The sequence below is a fragment of the Microcaecilia unicolor genome, chromosome 6 (genome assembly GCF_901765095.1).
Source record: "Microcaecilia unicolor chromosome 6, aMicUni1.1, whole genome shotgun sequence".
NCBI lineage: Eukaryota > Metazoa > Chordata > Amphibia > Gymnophiona > Siphonopidae > Microcaecilia > Microcaecilia unicolor.
In genome coordinates, this window is record NC_044036.1 from 91,440,470 (window position 1) to 91,459,834 (window position 19,365).

General features: G+C 43.2%; 1 protein-coding gene across 1 annotated transcript in view; it reads left to right on the forward strand.

The window, feature by feature from the left end:
* The window catches only part of NCF2 (neutrophil cytosolic factor 2), a 69,029-nt gene that overhangs the window by 3,384 nt on the left and 46,280 nt on the right, over positions 1–19,365 (forward strand). The window contains exons 2-5 of the mRNA XM_030207406.1: positions 4,453–4,535; positions 8,199–8,307; positions 16,870–17,013; positions 18,504–18,611. Coding sequence (XP_030063266.1) covers positions 4,453–4,535; positions 8,199–8,307; positions 16,870–17,013; positions 18,504–18,611 — 444 coding nt within the window. The remainder of the gene's footprint in view (positions 1–4,452; positions 4,536–8,198; positions 8,308–16,869; positions 17,014–18,503; positions 18,612–19,365) is intronic.

The window sequence follows — 19,365 nt, forward strand, 5'->3', positions numbered from 1 at the left end:
AGAAAGGCAACCAAAATTTGATTAAGGGGATAGAAAGACTCTCATATGAGGAAAGGCTACAGAAGTTAGGGCTCTTCAGCTTGGAGAAGAGAAGGCTGAGGGGAGATATGATAGAAGTCTATAAAAAACTGAGTGGATGGAACAGGTAAATGTGAATCAACTGTTTACTCTTTCAAAAAGTACAAAGACTAGAGGATACTCTATGATAGTACAAATACGAGAAAACATTTTTTAACTTTAACATATAGTTAAGCTCTAGAACTTATTGTGAGAGGATGTGTTAAAGCATACCTGCATTAAAAAAAAAGTTTGGAAAAGAGGATAAGTTCAAAACCAGTTGTTAGGGTGAACTTGGGGAAAGGCACTGTGATGAGTAGCATGGAATCCTGCTGCCTCTGGATTCCTGCCAGCTACTTGTGGCCTGCACTGGCAACTGTTGGAAGTAGGATACTGGGCTTGGTAGACCTGTTATGTTCTTTTGTTCTTATGTTCAGACCCAGCGTAAGCTGGTTTATTTTGAAGAGGTCTCTTTACTCCTGCTGGAGGCATCCATTTTTTGTCAGCAGAAGCAGGTCAGCCTCTGTTTCCCTCAGAAGGCCAGGGTGATTAATGGGCAAAACTATGCCCCAGGCAAAGGATTGCATACTTGAGACTTGCAGACTGACCTAAAAGAGTTGAAGTGGTAGGCACCTACTTTTCTTTATAGAACGTTAGTAAATGACTGAAAACGTGTGTACATTAAGGTGCAATCACTTATAGCAGCCCTACAGCTGGTGCAAATGAGCATGCTTAGATGTTAGCATGCACATACTTAAATGATAGAATTCTATAATCTATGCATGCAACTGTGTACTCTGCTGATGCATATGCTCATGAAATCATGACATGTACTTTTCTGCTTGCGGGTGATATTCTATATAAGGTAATTTCTGTGTGTAAGTGGCCAGTTACATGTGAAATGACCAGAATACCACCATTTGCACACCCGCCTGCTGTCTAAAACTAGGCAGCTCCTTAATTAGAGTGACACAATGGAGTGCTTCTTCTTCCTCCAGTGGGTTCCCCCCAAGAGCAAACTCCCTCTTTCCCCACTATTCCCTGCCTCATAGACATATGGGACTAGAATCTGTAAATGGCCTGCAAATTTGGGTGCTGAAAAGAATGCGTAAGCCTTATTCTATAAATAGCTCTCCAAGCTGGGCACCCTTGAAAGAATAACACTTAGCGCCAGGAGCTGTGCCCAATTTTGGGAGCGAATATTTACACCAGCTGAAACCTGGTGTAAATCATCGTGCTTAAATTAGGTGTGGGTTTGCCATAGTCTATAATACTGCTTGAAAATTCTAAGTATACCCCTGATCTGCTCATGCCCCTTCTATGGCCCACTTTCCCATTTTTGGATCAACGTGGAAAAATGTACGTGCTCATCTTTATAGATTACAGACTACAAAGATGCACATGTAAATTCTAATTGCTGCCAATTAGTGCCAATAATTGATGCTGATTGGCCTGTCGATCAATTAAATTCTGCGCACAATTTTGAGTATCATATATAGAAGTTGGGGGATGCTTTCTAAAGGTGGGGCTAGGAACTACAAATTGGGCACCGTTTATAAAACAGTGCTTAGCAATGGGATCTGTGCCCAATTTTGGGCGCCAGGATTTACACCAACTGAAACCTGGTGTAAACCCTCGCACCTGAATTAGGAGTCAATCTCCTGTATTCTGTAATACTGTGCGCATCTGAAGTGAATGCCCCTGACCTGCCAATGCCCCTCCCATGATAATGCCCCCTTTTCGGATGTGCACTTAAAAAATTATGTGAGCACCTTTATAGAATACCGACTAGGAAGATATGCTCGTAAATTCAAATTGTTGCCAGTTTACACCCAATTATTGATTATTCAATTAAATTGCATACACAAATTGGATACGAACCCAAATTTGAGGACACAATTTTGAGCACCATTTGTAGAATTTGAGGGTATATATCTGTGGGGCAGGAGACAATGGGGGAGGTGAACTGCTGTAGGCGATTGCCACTGTTCTTCAGGTGGCAGGGTCTGGGCTGTCCCCTGTCTTCCTGGTTCCTGCCCACCTGCTCTGTGTGTTTGTCTGGTCATGCATATACAAGCACAAGTATTCATAAAGACAGATAATCTTGCCTATTGTAAAACGTGTCTAAAAAAGACTTTTTATTTCTTTAACTGAACCAAAGACATCTTTGAATGTGTTGCTATTTTTTGGTCTGTACTTACTGGTAGGAAAAGGAACTGAAAGTGACCCCAGTCCAGTAACCTTGAATGTTATAAAGCCATTTTTTTGTGAATAGTAAACATGAGCAGCAGTGGACAGTGACTCTGCTTAGTTCCTCTCTAAAGTGGTTAATTTCATAAGAATCACTGGTAACTTTACAGTTCCAAGGGGGGGGGGGGGGGGGGTGAGCAGTGTCACGGTTGTGGCCGTGCCCTTATGTTCAGACCTTCTGTTTCTCTGTATCTAGCTCTGTGACCTCTCCAGTCTGCCTTTTTCCCAATTGTTGTTCTTCCTGTAAGCCAAGCCTCCCTTTGGTCTCCCTGCTTCTGCTCCATTTCCTGTTGTTCTTCCTGTTAGCTAAGCCTCGCTTTGGTGTACCTGCTTCTGCTTCATTTCCTACTTCTGACATCATCAGCCTACTCCTTTATAAGGACCCAATGAGCTTTCCTACTTTGCCTTTGCAAGAGGTCTCTGAATCTTGGGTTACCTGTTTAGATAATATCCATGCTTGGCTATGTTCCTGAGTGTTTTGCTCCTGAATAGGGTTACCATCTGGCTCCAGAAAAAGGAGAACACTTTGATCCAATCCGGGTTTTGCATCCATTGAAAGCAATGGAAGTAAAACCCAGACTGGCTTAATCTGTCCTCCTTTTTCTGGAGCCAAATGGTAACCCTACTCCTGAAGGTCTGTGCTGTGTTTCAATACTTTCCTTTGTTTCTGTGAGTTTGCTTTTGAACCTTGTTTCCTGAAAGCCTGGTTGTAGAGCCACACCCTGCCCTTGGTGTCTGTATCTATTTGACTTTACCCTTGGCTCCTGCTTTTAGTCTAGCCCTCCTTTTGACTCTTGCTATAGTTAAGCTCTGTGTTTAAGCCAAGCTCTGTGTTTAAGCCAAGCTCTGTTTCTATATTTCTTCTTCTGTTTCCTGTGTGTGTGGTTCTTGTCTGTTTATTCTGAGTCTGTAGAAGTCAGCATCATACCTGATTACTTCAGTGCTATCCAGCTGTGGGTGCTGGTAAGCACATTGCTTCTTTGTTTGTTTGTTTGTTTGTCTGTCTTCCCTTAGTCTGCTTAATCCTTTGCCTGCCATGTTTGCTTCCTGGCTCTTGAGCTCTGTTTCTGCCAAGTTTTGTTCCTGTGTGTGTTTGAGCCAGGTTCTGCTCCTGCTCTAGGTTTGAGCTAGTTCTATCCCAGTTCCCTGCTAAGCCAGGTCCCTTCCAGTATCCTGTTTCAGTCAAACCAAGTCTGTTCCAGTATCCTGTTCCAGTCAAGCCAAGCCCGTTCCAGAGTCCTATTCCAGAATCTTGTTCCAGCCAAGCCAAGCCCATTCCAGAATCATGTTCTAGTCAAGCCAAGCCCATTCCATAATCCTGTTCCAGCCAACCCAAGCCTGTTCCAGAATCCTGAATCCTGTTTGAGAATCCTGAATCCTGTCCCTGCCTTGTTTATTGTCTTGCTTCTGTTATTCTTGTTGTACTCCTACCCTGTCTTGCCTGTCTAGTTGTACTTTGTCTTGTCTCTTTCAGTCTAGTCCTGTCCAGATCCAGTCCTTGCCTTGCCCTTTTCTGGACCCACTTTTAATCTTCTTCCGTGTTTTGCCTTGTCTTGCATTTCTTGATCCCAGTCCCAGTTTTAATTCAGTTCTGAGTCTTGCCTTGTTCTGTCTAGGTTCCAGTTCTGGCCCTTTGCCTTCTTTTCCTTGCCTCGCCTGGATCCGGTTCTTGTGTTGTCCATTGTGTTTAGTTACCTCTGTCCTGCCTTGTTGAGTCTGTTAGTTTATCCTAGTCCAGTCTGTTCTGATTCCTCCCTGTGCCAGCCCCGGTGATTTGTCTGCCAAAGCCCCGGCTTTGGTCCAGGGGCTCACCATTCCTGACAGTTGTGACAGGAGAGATGTAACTGATTCTGGGATGATTTAGCAATTCTTGGTCTTGTGTTCACTTCTAAAAGCACCACAGTCCCTAGTTATAATTATAAGTGCGCATTACAACACTTCCCTCTATGCAGCAGGCCACAGACTTGTACCTGCCATGCCTTAGGTGGAATGAGTGTACTGCTGCTGAAGGGTCTGTTTTGTGCTAGCAGTGGAGTAGTGATATCAGAAAACCTCTGCCAGGGCTTTTAAGTCAGCCTGCAAGTCCCTGTCTCCTGGATTTCTTTTTTTTCCCTGAATTATAAACCATCTGTTTCCTCCTTACAGGCTTTCACCAGGTCTATTGAACGAGATAAGCACTTAGCTGCAGCCTTTTTCCAGCGAGGGACGGTGTACCTCAAGAAAGGAGAGTAAGTGCTAGGGCAACTCAAGCATTGAGTACAATAGGGTTACTAATGGACTCCAATTTTTTTAGAACAGATGAAGCAAGTTGTGGTTTTGCCCTATCATGTACATGGCCTTATAGTTCTGATTTCTCTGTTGAGTTCTCTATGGGGAATAGGACTAGATCTCCCTGCATGCAGCAGAATAAACCCAGAATTGACCCAGCCTGTCCTAAAAAGAGAATGGAGCCTCTTGGCAACTCTGGAATACAGTCAACAGGGCAGTTTCTGGCTTCCAGACTGCTCTTACTACTTCTGAGTTCTTGATCTAATTTGATAGGAATGGCTTGTGGGGAAAAAAGGAAGGTACCATGATTTTATGTCAGTATAGATGTATATTTTGTTTTAATTACATTTTGATGTTACATCTGTATTTAATTATTATGTATATAATTTTGTAATCCATTCTGGGTGTTACAGGGACAGCAGGCTAAATAAATAGAATAAAATGATTCCTGTAAAGAAGCACAATATCAGACAAGACCCAAACATTAATCAGTTAAATCGGGGCTAGCGTATATAAATCAAAACTGTTTTTAAATGATGTGTGCAACTTATACTATAAATAATAATGTTATTGTGAAACAGAGCAAAAGGCAAGTGTCATGCCATCCGAAGCTTACTCATAAATTCGATCAGCTGCCTCTCAATCAAGCTGAAAAAAAACCCTTTATTGTGCAAATGTGCATGATCAAACAAAAATAATACATATGAATCTCTCATTCCCTCTGTTATAGCTGTGTTTCAACAGGTTTCTGTGCCAAAGGGAAAAGTCTTATGTGTATGAGTCAATATAATTTGTCTTTTAAATATATATTAAAATCACAACAGACAAGATCATTCAGTGTAGTTAATGTTCCCACCAGTGTGTAGGCTTGAGAAACAGCTGAGTTTCAAATCATCCAATCAAACAAACACAACCAATTCTCCAATCAAAGACATTTCCTCTGAGGTTCAAGCTGAAGCATTTACCCCCGGATTCTATATAGTGCGACTTAAGTTGCACGCGCAAATCCAGTTGTATTCTGGATTTGCGCGCACAACTTAATTAGCTAAGAAGCCAATCAGTGCCGATAATTGCCAACAATTATTGACATTAATTGGCATTAATTAGAATTCACATGCACAACTGTCTAAGTGTATTCCATAAAGTAATGCGCATAAATTCTAAGGCACGTAGTTGAAAAAAGGTTGTGACCATAGGCGGGTTGTGGCCATTTCTAAAAACTATGCATGTTGTTATAGAATACACCCGGTCCACGCCTAATTTAGGCATAGGCATTTACACCCCAGTTTTACCTGTCGTAACTGCGCGCAACTACATTTAGTCATGCAGATGAGAGGCGCATTCTACAAACTGTGCCTAAATTTAGGCGTACTTTATAGAATATGCCTAGATGTATTTTTTTTTTGGTGCAAATTTTTTAGGCGTCATATATAGAATCTAGACCTAACTGTACATCCTTTGTAGTCATAGCTATTAGATTCATTCATTCATTCATTCATCCAAAGGGAAGACCTGAAAGCTAAAAACAGGCCTTATACCATTCCCATAATACGTATTCCTCCATTACAAAACAAAAATTCAAAAGGAAGACTTGCTGTTCTTGATTTCCAAATATTTATTACAGATACGTGCAGAAGTAACTTGCTGACGTAGTTGAAACAAGAGTTCTGCCCTGGCAGGATGAGTCTTTGTAACTGGATGCTGAGTTAATTGATTATCAGACTAGATATTGGATTTCTGAATGGATGGATGTTGAATTACTGATTTCTGCAGAGATGGATGTTGAGCACCTGTAATAAAAACAAGTTGTGTGTTCTGGGGCAAAGAGGGAGAGAGATAGGCTGTGAATTACAACTGTGAGGGCCAGGTATTCACTCTCTCTCCCTCACACCCCCTGCACTGCTGCACCCACAACATTGAGCACACTTTGCTAGTGGGGATGCCAAGCCCTGCCAGTCGAACAGATCTCCTCTGCAAGTCCTGCCTGTGCTGCCAGAGCAGCGCTCAAGTCAGCAGCGCACTTTGGCCGTGGGTGGCAGCACTCCTTCACATTCTCAGTTCAGTCAAAAACCATCTACACAAGGATCGCTGTTCAAAAGGATTTAACTGGGCAGGAGAGGCTGCTGAATATCACCACAAACCAGCCATCTCTTAACCGGCTAGGTTAGGGGCAGGCCAGGGGCTGGAGTTAGGATGGAGCAGCAGTTTAGCTGGTTAGCAGCGATGTTCAGTTCACTAACCGGTGAAGTAAGCGCATAAAGTTAGGACAGCAAAACAGCTATCCTAAGTTTATACACCGAGTTAACCAGGCACTGGTTAAATTCCAGGTCAATGGACATATCTGGATTTTCAGTTCTGGGAGCCACACATGCCCCGGCATTGAATTTCCAGGGTTAGTGGCTTCTGAACTGCTTACCGCTGCAGGTTGACTATTACCCCAATAATATCCAATTTTCTTGCACATGGATCATTAAATAACTTGTAAGCTCGGAAAAGGGTCAATCAAAAATAGGGTCTCCATCTTTCAATATGTTCCTACATGCATCCAACATAAAGGGCCTAGAAACTGAGTCCTTTGTAAGCAGGGGCTTAGCCAGACTTCGGTGGGAGGGGGGTCCAGAACCCGAGGAAAGGGGGCACATTTTAGCCCCCCCGGTGCTGCTGACCCCCCCCGCCATTGCCGATCCCCCCCCCCCGACGCTGCAGCCACCACCAACAACTTTGACCTCCCCCCCGCCAACAGCCCTCTCGATCCCCCTCCCACTGCCAACCGTCCCCCGCCGTCGCCTACCTTTGCTGGCAGGGGACCCCAACCCCCACCAGCCGAGGTCCTCTTCTTCCGGCGCATGGCTTCAGGACATTAGACTCACAGAAACAGAACGAAGCCTTGCGCCGGAAGAAGAGGACCTCGGCTGGCGGGGGTTGGGGTCCCCCGCCAGCAAAGGTAGGAGACGGTGGCGGCGGGGGAGGATTGGTGGCAGGAGGGGGGGGGGTCGAGAGGGTCATCGGCAGGGGAGTCCAGGGCCAAATCTACGGGGGCCCAAGCCCCCGTGGCCCCACATAGCTATGCCACTGTTTGTAAGACTGGTGCATATCATTAAATAAGCTGCATTATTCAAAGCAGCTATTTCAAACAGAACTTGTCAACTTACTTTAGTCATATGTATATATTGAAGTCAAACTGAATAATCTAAAAACTAATCTGGATGCATAGAACTTGTTCCTTTAAGACAGTGGTTCTGTCCTTAGGACCCACCTAGTCAGTTAGGTTTTCATGATATCCACAATGAATATGCATGAGAGAGATGTACATGTAAAGCCTCTCTTATATGCAAATCTATCCAGCATAGTCATTGTGGAAATTCTGAAAACCTGACTGCCTGGGTGTGTCCCAAAGATTGGGTTGAGAATCACTGCTCCAGAACCACGATTCAATCACAATCTCTCAACCTCAGAAATTTATGATCAGTGCAAAAGTAAGCATCAAATCTTCAAGGGTATGGCTGGAATCTCCATTGTATTGAACAAGAGGAGTGGATGCATGCAATGCCATTCATATGAAAATCTTCTGGTTCACTCATCTCTAGATCTTGCTTATGTGTGAACTGTCCTTACTTCTCCAGCTATAAAAGAGCTCTACAAGACTTTACAGAGGCATTCACACAGCTGAGAGGAAACCAGCTGATAGACTACAAGATTCTTGGTCTGCAGTTCAAGCTATACAACATAGAGGTGAGGGTGCAGAACATCTGCCAAGATACAAGGAAATCTAAAGGACCTTTGATGTATAGCAGGGGTTCTCAACCAGTCCTTGGGACGCACTTAGCCAGTCAGGTTTTCAAGATACCCACAATGAATATGCATGAGATAGATTTGCATAGAAAGGAGGCAATGCATGTAAATTCATCTCATGTATATTCATTGTAGATATCTTGAAAACCTGACTGGCTAACTGTGTGCCGAGGACTGGGTTGTGAAACCCTAATGTAGAGACATGATCTTTTTAGGCTCTTTGCACCATCTAATGCAGTGGTTCCCACCACCAGTCCTCACAGGTTTTCAGGTTATCACTGGTGAATGTGCATGAGATACATTTGCATATAATTGAGGTAGTAGGCATGCAAATTCTTTTCATGCATATTCATTAGTAATATTCTGAAAACCTGATCTGTTGGTGGCTTTTAAGGACTGGAACTGGGAACCAAAGGTCTAATGCAACATTTCCTAACTCCACTTCCCCGACACACAGACAGCCAACTTTTGCTCTCCTCTGCCGCCGCCCCCCCCCCCCCCCACCCGACGCAGAGACATTCACCTCTTGCCTCCTTCCATAGCATACTCACATCATGCTCATTCGCTGACCCTTCCCCCCCTTCCTGGTGCTGATTGGAAGCAGAAGGAAAAAGAGGCTTGCGCCAAAGTGGCAGAGGAGGAAGCTGTGAGCTGACAAGAGCCTCTCTTTCCTTCATTTCGGATCAGCACCGCGTGGGGGGGGGGGCTGTGTGCGTGCACATGCTTATGTACCTGCATCAAATAAAATAACATCGAAAGGATCTTTAGAATGGTTTGTATTGGCTTATTTTTTGTATATATATGGGGGTCATCAGATTAGCGTGTGTGCTTCAACATTGGCTAACTGAGCCATGCAGATTTCAAGGGACACCATCGCAATCCTCATAGATCCTCGTATCATTTTTTCGTCAATATTTTTTTATATCAAAATTAAATTCACCTTAAATTCTTAAATTCTTAGATTCATTTCTTTACTATTGAAATAGTTTCCAGCTGGTATAAATTATACTGGAGACGCTATTCCACCGACATAGATCTACGTTTCGTTATCAGCTGTGTCAAGGTAGTCTCCTATATTTTCATTGCGGCATTTTTAAATGGCCGCAATATAAATGGTATATAAAAAATAAGCCAATACAAACCATTCTAAAGGTCCTTTTGATGTTATTTGATTTGAAGTAGAGCTAATTATTGAAGATAATAAGCTCCCTTCTCTATATACTTTTATATATGCCATTTGTTAACATTGATTATGTACCTGCATCGACATGCAGATTTAGAAGAGAAGGTAAGAGGTAGCAGAACTGCTTTCTTTCCTTCCCCCAGCTCCAGTGAAGTGCCCATATGTTGAGGGCTGTAGAAATCAGGCACCAGGTCCCATTTTTTATTTGCCATAGCAACCTGGCACCTGGGGTTTGTCAAGCACTGCCCTAAGGGAATTATTAAAAATGTAGAAAACAACTTAAAACTTTCTTATTCAAGAAATACATGGGTTGGCCTATATTTTAGACTGTGATGTAGTGTTGTAATTCCTGGATTATTATTGCAGCTTTTGTTATTATGATTCAAATGGAACTGCAGAATATAAAACCAATATATAATGTAATATAATCTGATTGGGAATTTCTGATTCTATGTATATATATTTAGATTTATTTCAATTTATAATCTGTTTTTACCCAAAGTGGAGTATAACAGTAACATAATAAAAACACATTAAAAAAAACCCACCAACCACTGACAATATACAGCACTACAGTCAAAGGGAGAGAGAGAGAAAAAGAGAATGGTAACATCGATGACCAATCTAGTGTGCATAGAGCAATGGCATGGTTGCATTAGGCTCCCACAAAGAGAAGGTAGCAAGGCCAGTTGATATGAAATGACAGCTAGCCTTTTGTACATATTCAAATATAATTTGGTGGGAAATAGTGAGTATAATTGGTGGGCATTGCTTATCACCAGCTGGCCGATATTTTTATTTATTTGTTACATTTGTACCCCACATTTTCCCACCTATTTGCAGGCTCAATGTGGCTTACATAGCACCGTCAACGCGTTCGCCAAGTCAGTTGATAACAAATACAAGGTTATATTGTGGTCAAATGAGATAGATGTGTAACAGGCACTATGAGGGTCAAGAGAGTGAAGATTGTATGTTGTCCAGTACAGTCATTGGTTATGCTGTGTTGCTGGGTGTGGGGATTTATGGTGGATCGGTGGGGTAAGCCTTTTTGAAAAGGTTGGTTTTTAGTGATTTCCTGACATTTAGGTGGTCATGGATTGTTTTCACGGCTTTTGGGAGTCCATTCCATAGTTGTGCGCTTATGTAGGAGAAGCAGGATGCGTAAGTTGTTTTGTATTTAAGTCTTTTACAATTTGGGTAATGTAGGTTTAGGTATGATCATGATGATCCAATTCTGTTTCTGGTTGGTAGATCTATGAGATCTGTCATGTATCCTGGGACTACGCCGTAGATTATTTTGTGGACCAAAGTGCAGATTTTGAAGATGATCCGTTCTTTCATTGGGAGCCAAAGCAGCTTTGCACAGAGGGGTTTAGCACTTTCGAAACGTGTTTTACCAAATATCAGACTGGCTGCTGTGTTTTGGGCGGTCTGAAGTTTTTTTTGTGAGTTGCTCTTTGCATCCCGCATAGATTCCATTGCAGTAATCTGCATGGCTTAGGACCATTGATTGTATTAGGTTTCAAAACGTTTCTCTCAGGAAGAAAGTTTTTAATCGTTTCAGTTTCCACATTGAAAAGAACATTTTCTTTATTACGGAGTTTACTTGGTTCTCGAGGGTAAGGTTGCGGTCAATTGTGATGCCAAGTATTTTTAGGCTGTCTGAGGTAGGGAGGGTGTGCCCTGGTGTGTTTATGGTTGTGGGTTTGTACTGGTTATGTTGAGATGAGAGGATGAGGCAGTGTGTTGCGCTCGACATGTCGAATTAGAGGAGAAGTATGCTTTTACCTGTGGCTATTTCCTGCTTGAATTTGGCCAGTAGTGTGACTAGGACAGTTTCAGTGCTATGGTGGGGGCGGAATCCTGATTGAGAGTCATGTAGTAATGAGAACTTGTCCATATATTCCGTAATCTGTTTGGTCACCAAGCTTTCCATCAATTTGACTACTAATGGGATAGACTCAACTGGGCGGTAATTGGTGAGATCGTTTGTGTTTTTCTTAGTGTCTTTTGGTATTGGGGAGAGTAGGATGTTGCCATATTCCTCGGGGAAGAGACCTTGTTGTAGCATGAACTTTAGGTGGGATGTAAGGTCTGCTATGAAACGGCTGGGGGCAGATTTGAGTAGGTGACTGGGGCATATATCCAGTTTGCAATGGATGTTGGCAAACCTATGAATCACTACACTTCCCAGCTAACCTAAACAGCTAAGGAGCAATCTCCTGCAAAGAAACTTGTATGTCTGACAGCTGAGAGAGATGTTCAGGAAAAGTTAAAGCAGTCACAGTCTGACCCAAATTATTCTTGCGTGCCATGCTACTATGGTTTTTTTAGGCACCTAAATTTAGACCCTCTGAAAAGTGCCCTAACAAAGAGGGTTGGGGTAAGGGGCAGGGCGAGGTCATGAAAGTGAAGTTAGATACTCACCCCCCTGTTTACAAAGCCATGCTAGCGGCTGGCAGTGCGGTACTGCTGATGCAGCCCATTCATTTTGACAGTGCTGATTTCTAGCACTAGGAGCCTAAATGAGATGTTTAAAGTTAGGAGAATAAATAGCACACCTAATGTCATGCACCTCAAGGTCAATTTAGGAGCCTGTGTTCATCTGATGATGGGTCCTCTAAATTTGGCTCCTAACTAAGGCTCCTGAATTGAGGCACTAGGCATCTCTTAAAAATCAGGGTCTGTGTTACTATGGGTACGGTCAGAGGCCAATAATAAAAATTTGTAATAAATGTCTCTTTCAAAAAGTACAAGATCAGGGGACACTCAATTAAATTACATGGAAATACTTTTAAAACAAATAGGAGGAATTCTTTCTTCACTCAAAGAATAGTCAAGCTCTGGAACTTGCTGCCCGAGGATGTGGTAACAGCAGTTAGTGTATCTAGGTTTAAAAAAGGTTTGGACAAGTTCCTGGAGGAAAAGTCCCTAGTCTGTTATTGAGATGGACATGGGGGAAGCCTCTTCTTGCCCCAGGATTGGTAGCATGGACTGTTGCTACTTATTGGGTTTCTATCAGGTACTTGTGACCTGGATTGGCCACTGTTGGAAGCAGGATACTGGGCTAGATGGACCATTGATCTGACCCAGTATGGCAAGGTAGAAAGAGCAGGCAGTGCTGTGGAGTGCTGAGTTACAATCAGCGGGTTTCTCTTTGCCATACTTTGCAGGACTGAGCATTGCTCACTGACAGACAGGAGAGGACTGGCTTCCAAGGAGAATGCAGAAGAAAAGATTTTGTGTTCTCAGTCTAAGCAAGAGACACAATCTAGAGTCCATTCTGGTGCCCAGTACTAGAAACATAGAAAGCAGAAAATGATAGGAGACAAAGACCACATGGCCCTTCTATACCAATTACTATCCCTTTCTCTCCTTAGAGATCCTCTGTGCTTGTCCTATGCTTTCAGATACTGTCCTTGTCCTCATTACAATTCCTGGGAGGGTGTCCATGCATCTATCACCCCTTCTGTAAAGTGGCATTTCTATAGATTATTATTATTATTTGTTACTTTTGTATGCCACACTTTCCCACTCATGGCAGGCTCAATGTGGCTTACATGGGGCAATGGAAGGTTAAGTGACTTGCCCAGAGTCACAAGGAGCTGCCTGTGCCAGGAATTGAACTCAGTTCCTCAGTTTCCCAGGACCAAAGTCCACCACCCTAACCACTAGGCCACTCCTCCACTCCCGAGTATGTCCCCTTGTTTTATAGAAGGAGACTTGCCTCATGTACATTTATGCCATGGAGGTTTTTAAAAATCTCTATCGTATCTCCTCTCTCCTGCCTTTCTTTCAGAGACTTTGTACAGCTGCACACACTGATCCTCCTAGAGGACGACTTCTTCCCCAGGCCTACAGAATCAGTTCCAGCTTTAGTTCTTTGGATATTTACTCCCATTCCCAATTAGATCATATTCAGATATTGCAAGGGACCTTGATTGCAAGAAACAAGTGAGTTCCTTCTCATTTTCAATGTACTACAGTGATTGTAGCTATGCTATTTGTGGCCTAGTGGTTATCTTTTATTACAGACTAGATATACCGCCTTATGGCCTGGTGGTTACTCTTTTCTTCCAGCTCAGTTGAAACAATGTTGGCACCATGAACTTTCATTGGTAAAGGCTAAGAGATTTTTTTCCTCTGTTTGAATAAGCAACCCCCTCCCACTGTTCCTACTTAACTCTGGTCATTGCAGCAACAGTTCTAAGGGTGAAAGCCATGTGCCAGAGCTCCTTCTAGAGCCCTGTATCATGGATTCTAAATCCGTCCACCAGGTGTCACACTTATTAATGACTAAAACTCCTTCCTTCCTAGGGACTGTGAATGCTGTCTTTGTAGCAGCTCCAGCCTAGAGCAGGTGCAAGGGTGATGGATGCTTTAGGAAAATCTTCATCTTTACATCCCCCGTCAATTAACATCAGACCCTCTAGCTCAGTGATGGCGAACCTTTCAGAGACCAAGTGCCCAAACAGCAACTCAAAATCTAATTATTTATCGCAAAGTGCCATTCCCCCTCCTCCTCTCATCCCCCCTCCCTCATCCCCCCTCCACCTCCCCCTGAGTTCCAGGGTTCCCCTCCCTCCCAGTTCAACAGGATCCCCCCTCCCTCTAAGTTCCACAGGGTCCCCTCTCCTTCTCAGTTCCAGGGCCAGGACCCCCTCTCCTCTCTCCCTCCCAGTTCCAGGGCCAGGGTCCCCCCTCCCCTCTCCCTCCCTCCCAGTTCCAGGGTTGTTGTGGGAGGAACCAGAATGCTGCTCATTCAATGACTCTCTCCTATCAGCATTTTCCTACTACTGTGGTAGCCAATCTTTGTGCCCCACAAACGGAACAGTGTTTTATTTAATCCTGCAGTGCTATCGTAGTGAAAACACACCAGCAACCCTACATGGAGGCTGGTCTGACAAGGAAAACCAATGGTGTCAAAGACAAAAGCTTTTCCAAAGCAGCCTGCCCTCCCTCCGTCTGAGTACCAGGGCCCCCCTCCGAAATTTAAAAGTCATACCTGGTTGGGGTTAAGGCATCGTCGGCAGCAGCAGCAGTGAAAAGCGTGCTGACTTGGCACGCCTTCAGCCTTCCTTTCTGTCTCTCAAGCTCTGTGGTCCCACCCTTGCGGAAACAGGAAATGAGGGCAGGACCAGAGCTTGAGAGACACAAGGGAAGGCTGAAGGCGCGCCGAGTCAGCACGCTTTTCACTACTGCTGCTGCTGCTGATGCCGCCTTTACCCTGACCAGGTATGACTTTTATTCGGAGGTGGGCCCTGGTGCTTGGAGGGCGGGGCTGGAACTGGCTGAGGTGACGGCGCGCGCGTGCCAACAGAGAGGGCTCTGCGTGCTCTCTCTGGCACGCGTGCCATAGGTTCGCCATCACTGCTCTAGCTTATAGCCAATAATTTGGTAATTAAACTCAAAATCTATGAGCATTGCACACATCCTACAAAAATGCAGGTTAAAGTGTCTGCTGAAAGTTCTTTTAGTTTGTGTAGTTGTCAGGACCTATTGCTTTACTTTGACTGCAGCTACTCTTTGCCGCCTCCAAGAAGCTCCTGTCTTAGGCAACTGCCTAATTGTGCCTAATGGTTGGGCCAAAATGGAGAGTAAAAGACCCAGTTCAGCAACTGAACTGGGTTCCCCATACATGATGACAGTGCCTTACAGCACTATCACTGATCCACTAGACTGGTTGGGTAATTATCCTTGTAACATGTATCTGAGTACCAAAATGTATTTATATATATGTTCAAGACATAAGATGAATGGAGTTGGTCTCACTGAACATAAGAATAGCCATATTGGGTCAGACCAATGGTTCATCTAGCCCAGTATCCTGCTTCCAACTGTTGCCAATCCAGGTCACAAGTATCTGACAGAAACTCAAATAGTAGCAACATTCCATGCTACCAATCCCAGGGCAAACAGTGGCTTCCTCATAACTATTTCAATAGCAGACTATGGACTTTTCCTCCAGGAATTTAAAATCAGATATGCTAACCACTGTTACCACATCCTATGGCAACGAGTTCCAGAGCTTAACTATTAATTGAGTGAAAAAATATTTCCTTCTATTTGTTTTAAAAATATTTCCATGTAACTTCATTGAGTGTCCCCTAGTCTTTGTAGTTTTTGAAAGAATAAAAAATTGATTCACCTTTACCTGTTCTACACCACTCAGGATTTTGTAAACCTCAGCCATAACTCCCCTCCTCTGTCTCTTTTCCATGCTGAAGAGTTCAAACCTCTTTAGCCTTTCCTCATATGAGAGGAGCCCCATTCTCTCCGTCATCCCAGTCACCACTCCGTGAACCTTCTCCAATACCAACTTATGTCATATGGAGGGGCATTTTCAATATGACATCTGAGTCTGACTTTGGACGTTTTGTGCAAAACGTCCAAACTCTGAATAAGAAAGAAGGTCATTTTCAAAAAAGAAAAATGTCTATCTTTTTTTTTTCATAAATACTGTTTTGCACAAGGTTTTGTGATTTTGATGTTTTGTTTTTTTTGGTCCATTTTTGAAAAATAAAAAATGTCCAAGTACAAAATGCACAAAATCAAGCCATTGGAGGAACCAGCATTTTTGGTAGACTGGTCCCCCAGACATCCCAGGAAAGCAATAGGGCACCCTAGGGGGCATTGCAGTGGACTTCATAAAATGCTCCCAGGTACACATCTCACCATTACTCCCTTATCTTGTCTACTGAGCCCCCCCAAACCCACTACCCCCAACTATACACCCTGGGTCCACCTGTCTGCAGTGCACTGCACCCACCACTAGACTACTCCAGAGACCTGCATGTTGTTCTAATGGATCTGAGTATAACATCTGAGGCTGGCAGGCATAGAGGCTGGTAAGTAATGTTTTTAATCAAATTTTGTTAGGGGTGGGAGGGGGCTAGTAACCACTGGGGGAGTAAGGGGAGGTCATCCACCATTCTCTCCGGTGGTCAATTAGGGCACATTTTTGTACCTTATTCGTTATAAAAACAGGTCTAGCTCAAAACATCTTAGTTTTAGCCCTGAAAAACGTCCAAGTGTTAGGAACGCCCAGATCCCTCCTTTAACATGCCCCTGGCACGCCCTCTTGTGATTTGAATGCACTTCTGATGGACATTATAGAAAAACATCTAAAAATTGGATTTGAAAATACCAATTTGGATGTTTTTGTGAGAAAAACATCCAAATGCAGATTTATGCCACTTTTTTTGGACGTTTTTCTCTTTTGAAAATGAACTCTATAGTAAACCAAGTTTTGATGCATATTCTAGCAATGCCAGATTTAAAGTGTACTTATGCAAAGAATTTTAATGCCCTTGTAGGTACTTTACAATATGGCTTTAGCACATGCCTTCCTTCAGGACTGGTGGAAGGCTGAAGAGAATCTGAGACTAGCAGTGAACCTGAAGACAGAAAGTACTGAATCCAAGAACAGCAAAATTGACAAGGCACTGGAATGCATTTTGGTAAAGAGATCTATTATTTCTTGCATGTCTGTATGTAGCATGAATGACACCGCATATTAGAGGATGATAGTGCTAAAATACTAGAAAATCATGCACTGATGCAAAAGAAAATCAATCTTAAAGAATTCAAACATGGCCTGAGCTTTTGAATACTGCTTTTAGATCTAAATATGATATAAGTTAATAAATGCTAGGCAAAATGGTTCTGGGCATACAATGTGCTTAATACATTTTAGAGTTCTTGTGATTTATAATTTGGGGGCTTAACATTGCATTCACCGAATTAAAAATGTGATTTTGAATTGGGCAAACTTGGGGTTGTTTCAGACTGAGCAGATCCTAAGAGAATTGTTGTTAACCAGAGTTGATTCAGAAATTATTGTGAAAATGAAATATTTTATTTCCAGTGAAGGGGTTTAGAACTGTCACTGACCCAGCAAAAGGCTGATTGGGTTGTGCTGATTGTAAAGTTCATCTCAGGTGTGATAGATTTTGGTATTCCAGTGCATTGACTCCAGGGCCATACCGAGCTCTAGTTGCTTCCCGTTTGATTCACCCACCGATACTCCCCACCTTGCCTTCTTTGCAATCGCCAATGAGAGATGGTGACCTGGGGGTCATTTTTGCATCCCACCATATTTGTGCCTTGAATGGCTGCACTGCTTGCATGGCACTGATTGATTGGATCTGGGAGATATTGAGTTGATATTGAACCAATTTGGTCTGATGATGGATTGAAGAAAGTCTAATAGAATTTTTGATTAAAGAGAAATGTGAAATCTAGCAAATGCTGGTTTCAGTGTTGAGTGGGTTATATAAGTCTGATGTTGAATTGATTAAATTCTTTGACTGTGATGTTAAGTTAATATGGAAGTTCATGTCAAGTTGATGATGAATAATTTCAGGGCTAAAGTGTGATATGGGGGCTGTCAATAGTTGAATTAATTTGTAGAATTTGGGTGGATGGTTGTTTATATATTACACACTAACTGAAACTTGTTGGAAATTCAGCAGAAGATATGTGGTTCCCACCTCCCTAACTGGGTACTAGTGCTTTGTTCTCTCTCTCTCCCTAGTCTCAACCCAGGTCTGTGCGCTGGCCAGGGATGCAGTGTGCTGTCCCCAAAGCGTATGTGAACTCAACCGTCCTTTTGAGAGAGCATATGCTGCAAATGTCATAACACATGTAGTGATGGCACAATGCACATAATAACCAAAATGCATGAGTTACAGCACTCAGAGCACCCCCTGGTGGCCAAGAAGAAAACAACACTGACAGAGAATCAGGAGCTAAGCATAGTATAGTATAAATTACATAAACAGAGATTAAGAGGTGTTTTCCAATGATTACTTAGAAGGTGGTTAATGTTTTGAAAGAGAAAGTCACTATTGGTCCATATAACATACAAAGATAAAAAGAAAAAAAGCTGCATAATTTTTTTCAGTCCTTGTTACACTGTATAAAAATTATGGCAATTTCTGTGTAACAGAAGCAAAAAATGTATGATCCAGTGGAGATCCCTGTGGGGAGGATGTTCAGACCAAATGAAAAGCAAGTGGCACAACTGGAGAAGAAGGATCTACTTGGCAAGGCCGTGGTATGTGATTTTTTAAATTTTCACTACCTTACATTAGAAGCTGCTCTACTGTGTGCCTGCAATCTGCTACCGAAGGTGAGAGATGAGATAGGAAGGTCCCCCTTGAGAACTGGCAATGTGTGGGGATATTTATGGGATTCAGGGTGTCTGGGGCAGAAGCTGGTGAGGTGGAGCTTTGGTGTGTAGGACAGAGGACTGAAGGGAATATGTGTGAGTCATGATACAGTAGAGGCATGGAGAGTGTCTGTTGTTGAGGGGTGGGGGTGTTGGGTGCACAGGAGTATAGCATAATGTGGAGTGTGTGTAAGAGGAGTGTGTGGGTCAGTGTCACTAAAGGGCTGGTGTCTGAAGCAGGTGCACAGGGAGGATGTGGAGGATACAGTGAAAGGTTCAGGGGATCATTATGTCCCCACTCCACGGTTACGTCTTGCCTCCTATCCCTCTCCTAGATGCTGTCTCCCGTCCCCTCATGGGTAAACATAAGCCTCTATTGAGACTCAGGTGCTGGGAGAAGGTGAGAAGGACTGTTGCTGCAAAGACCAGACTAGAAACAATGGGAGCGGGTTGTCTTTTCAAACAGAGGAAAAATCTCTTGGCTGTTGCAAGAGAAAGTTCATGGTGGCAACAGTGTTGCCCCACTTCTTCCTCCTCTTCGAACACAAGCAACAAGAGAGGTGCTTAAGCGTTCATCATCTTCTGTTGCCTCAAGGTCAAGTTGACTCATACAATGGGACTCAGTCTCACAATAACAGGA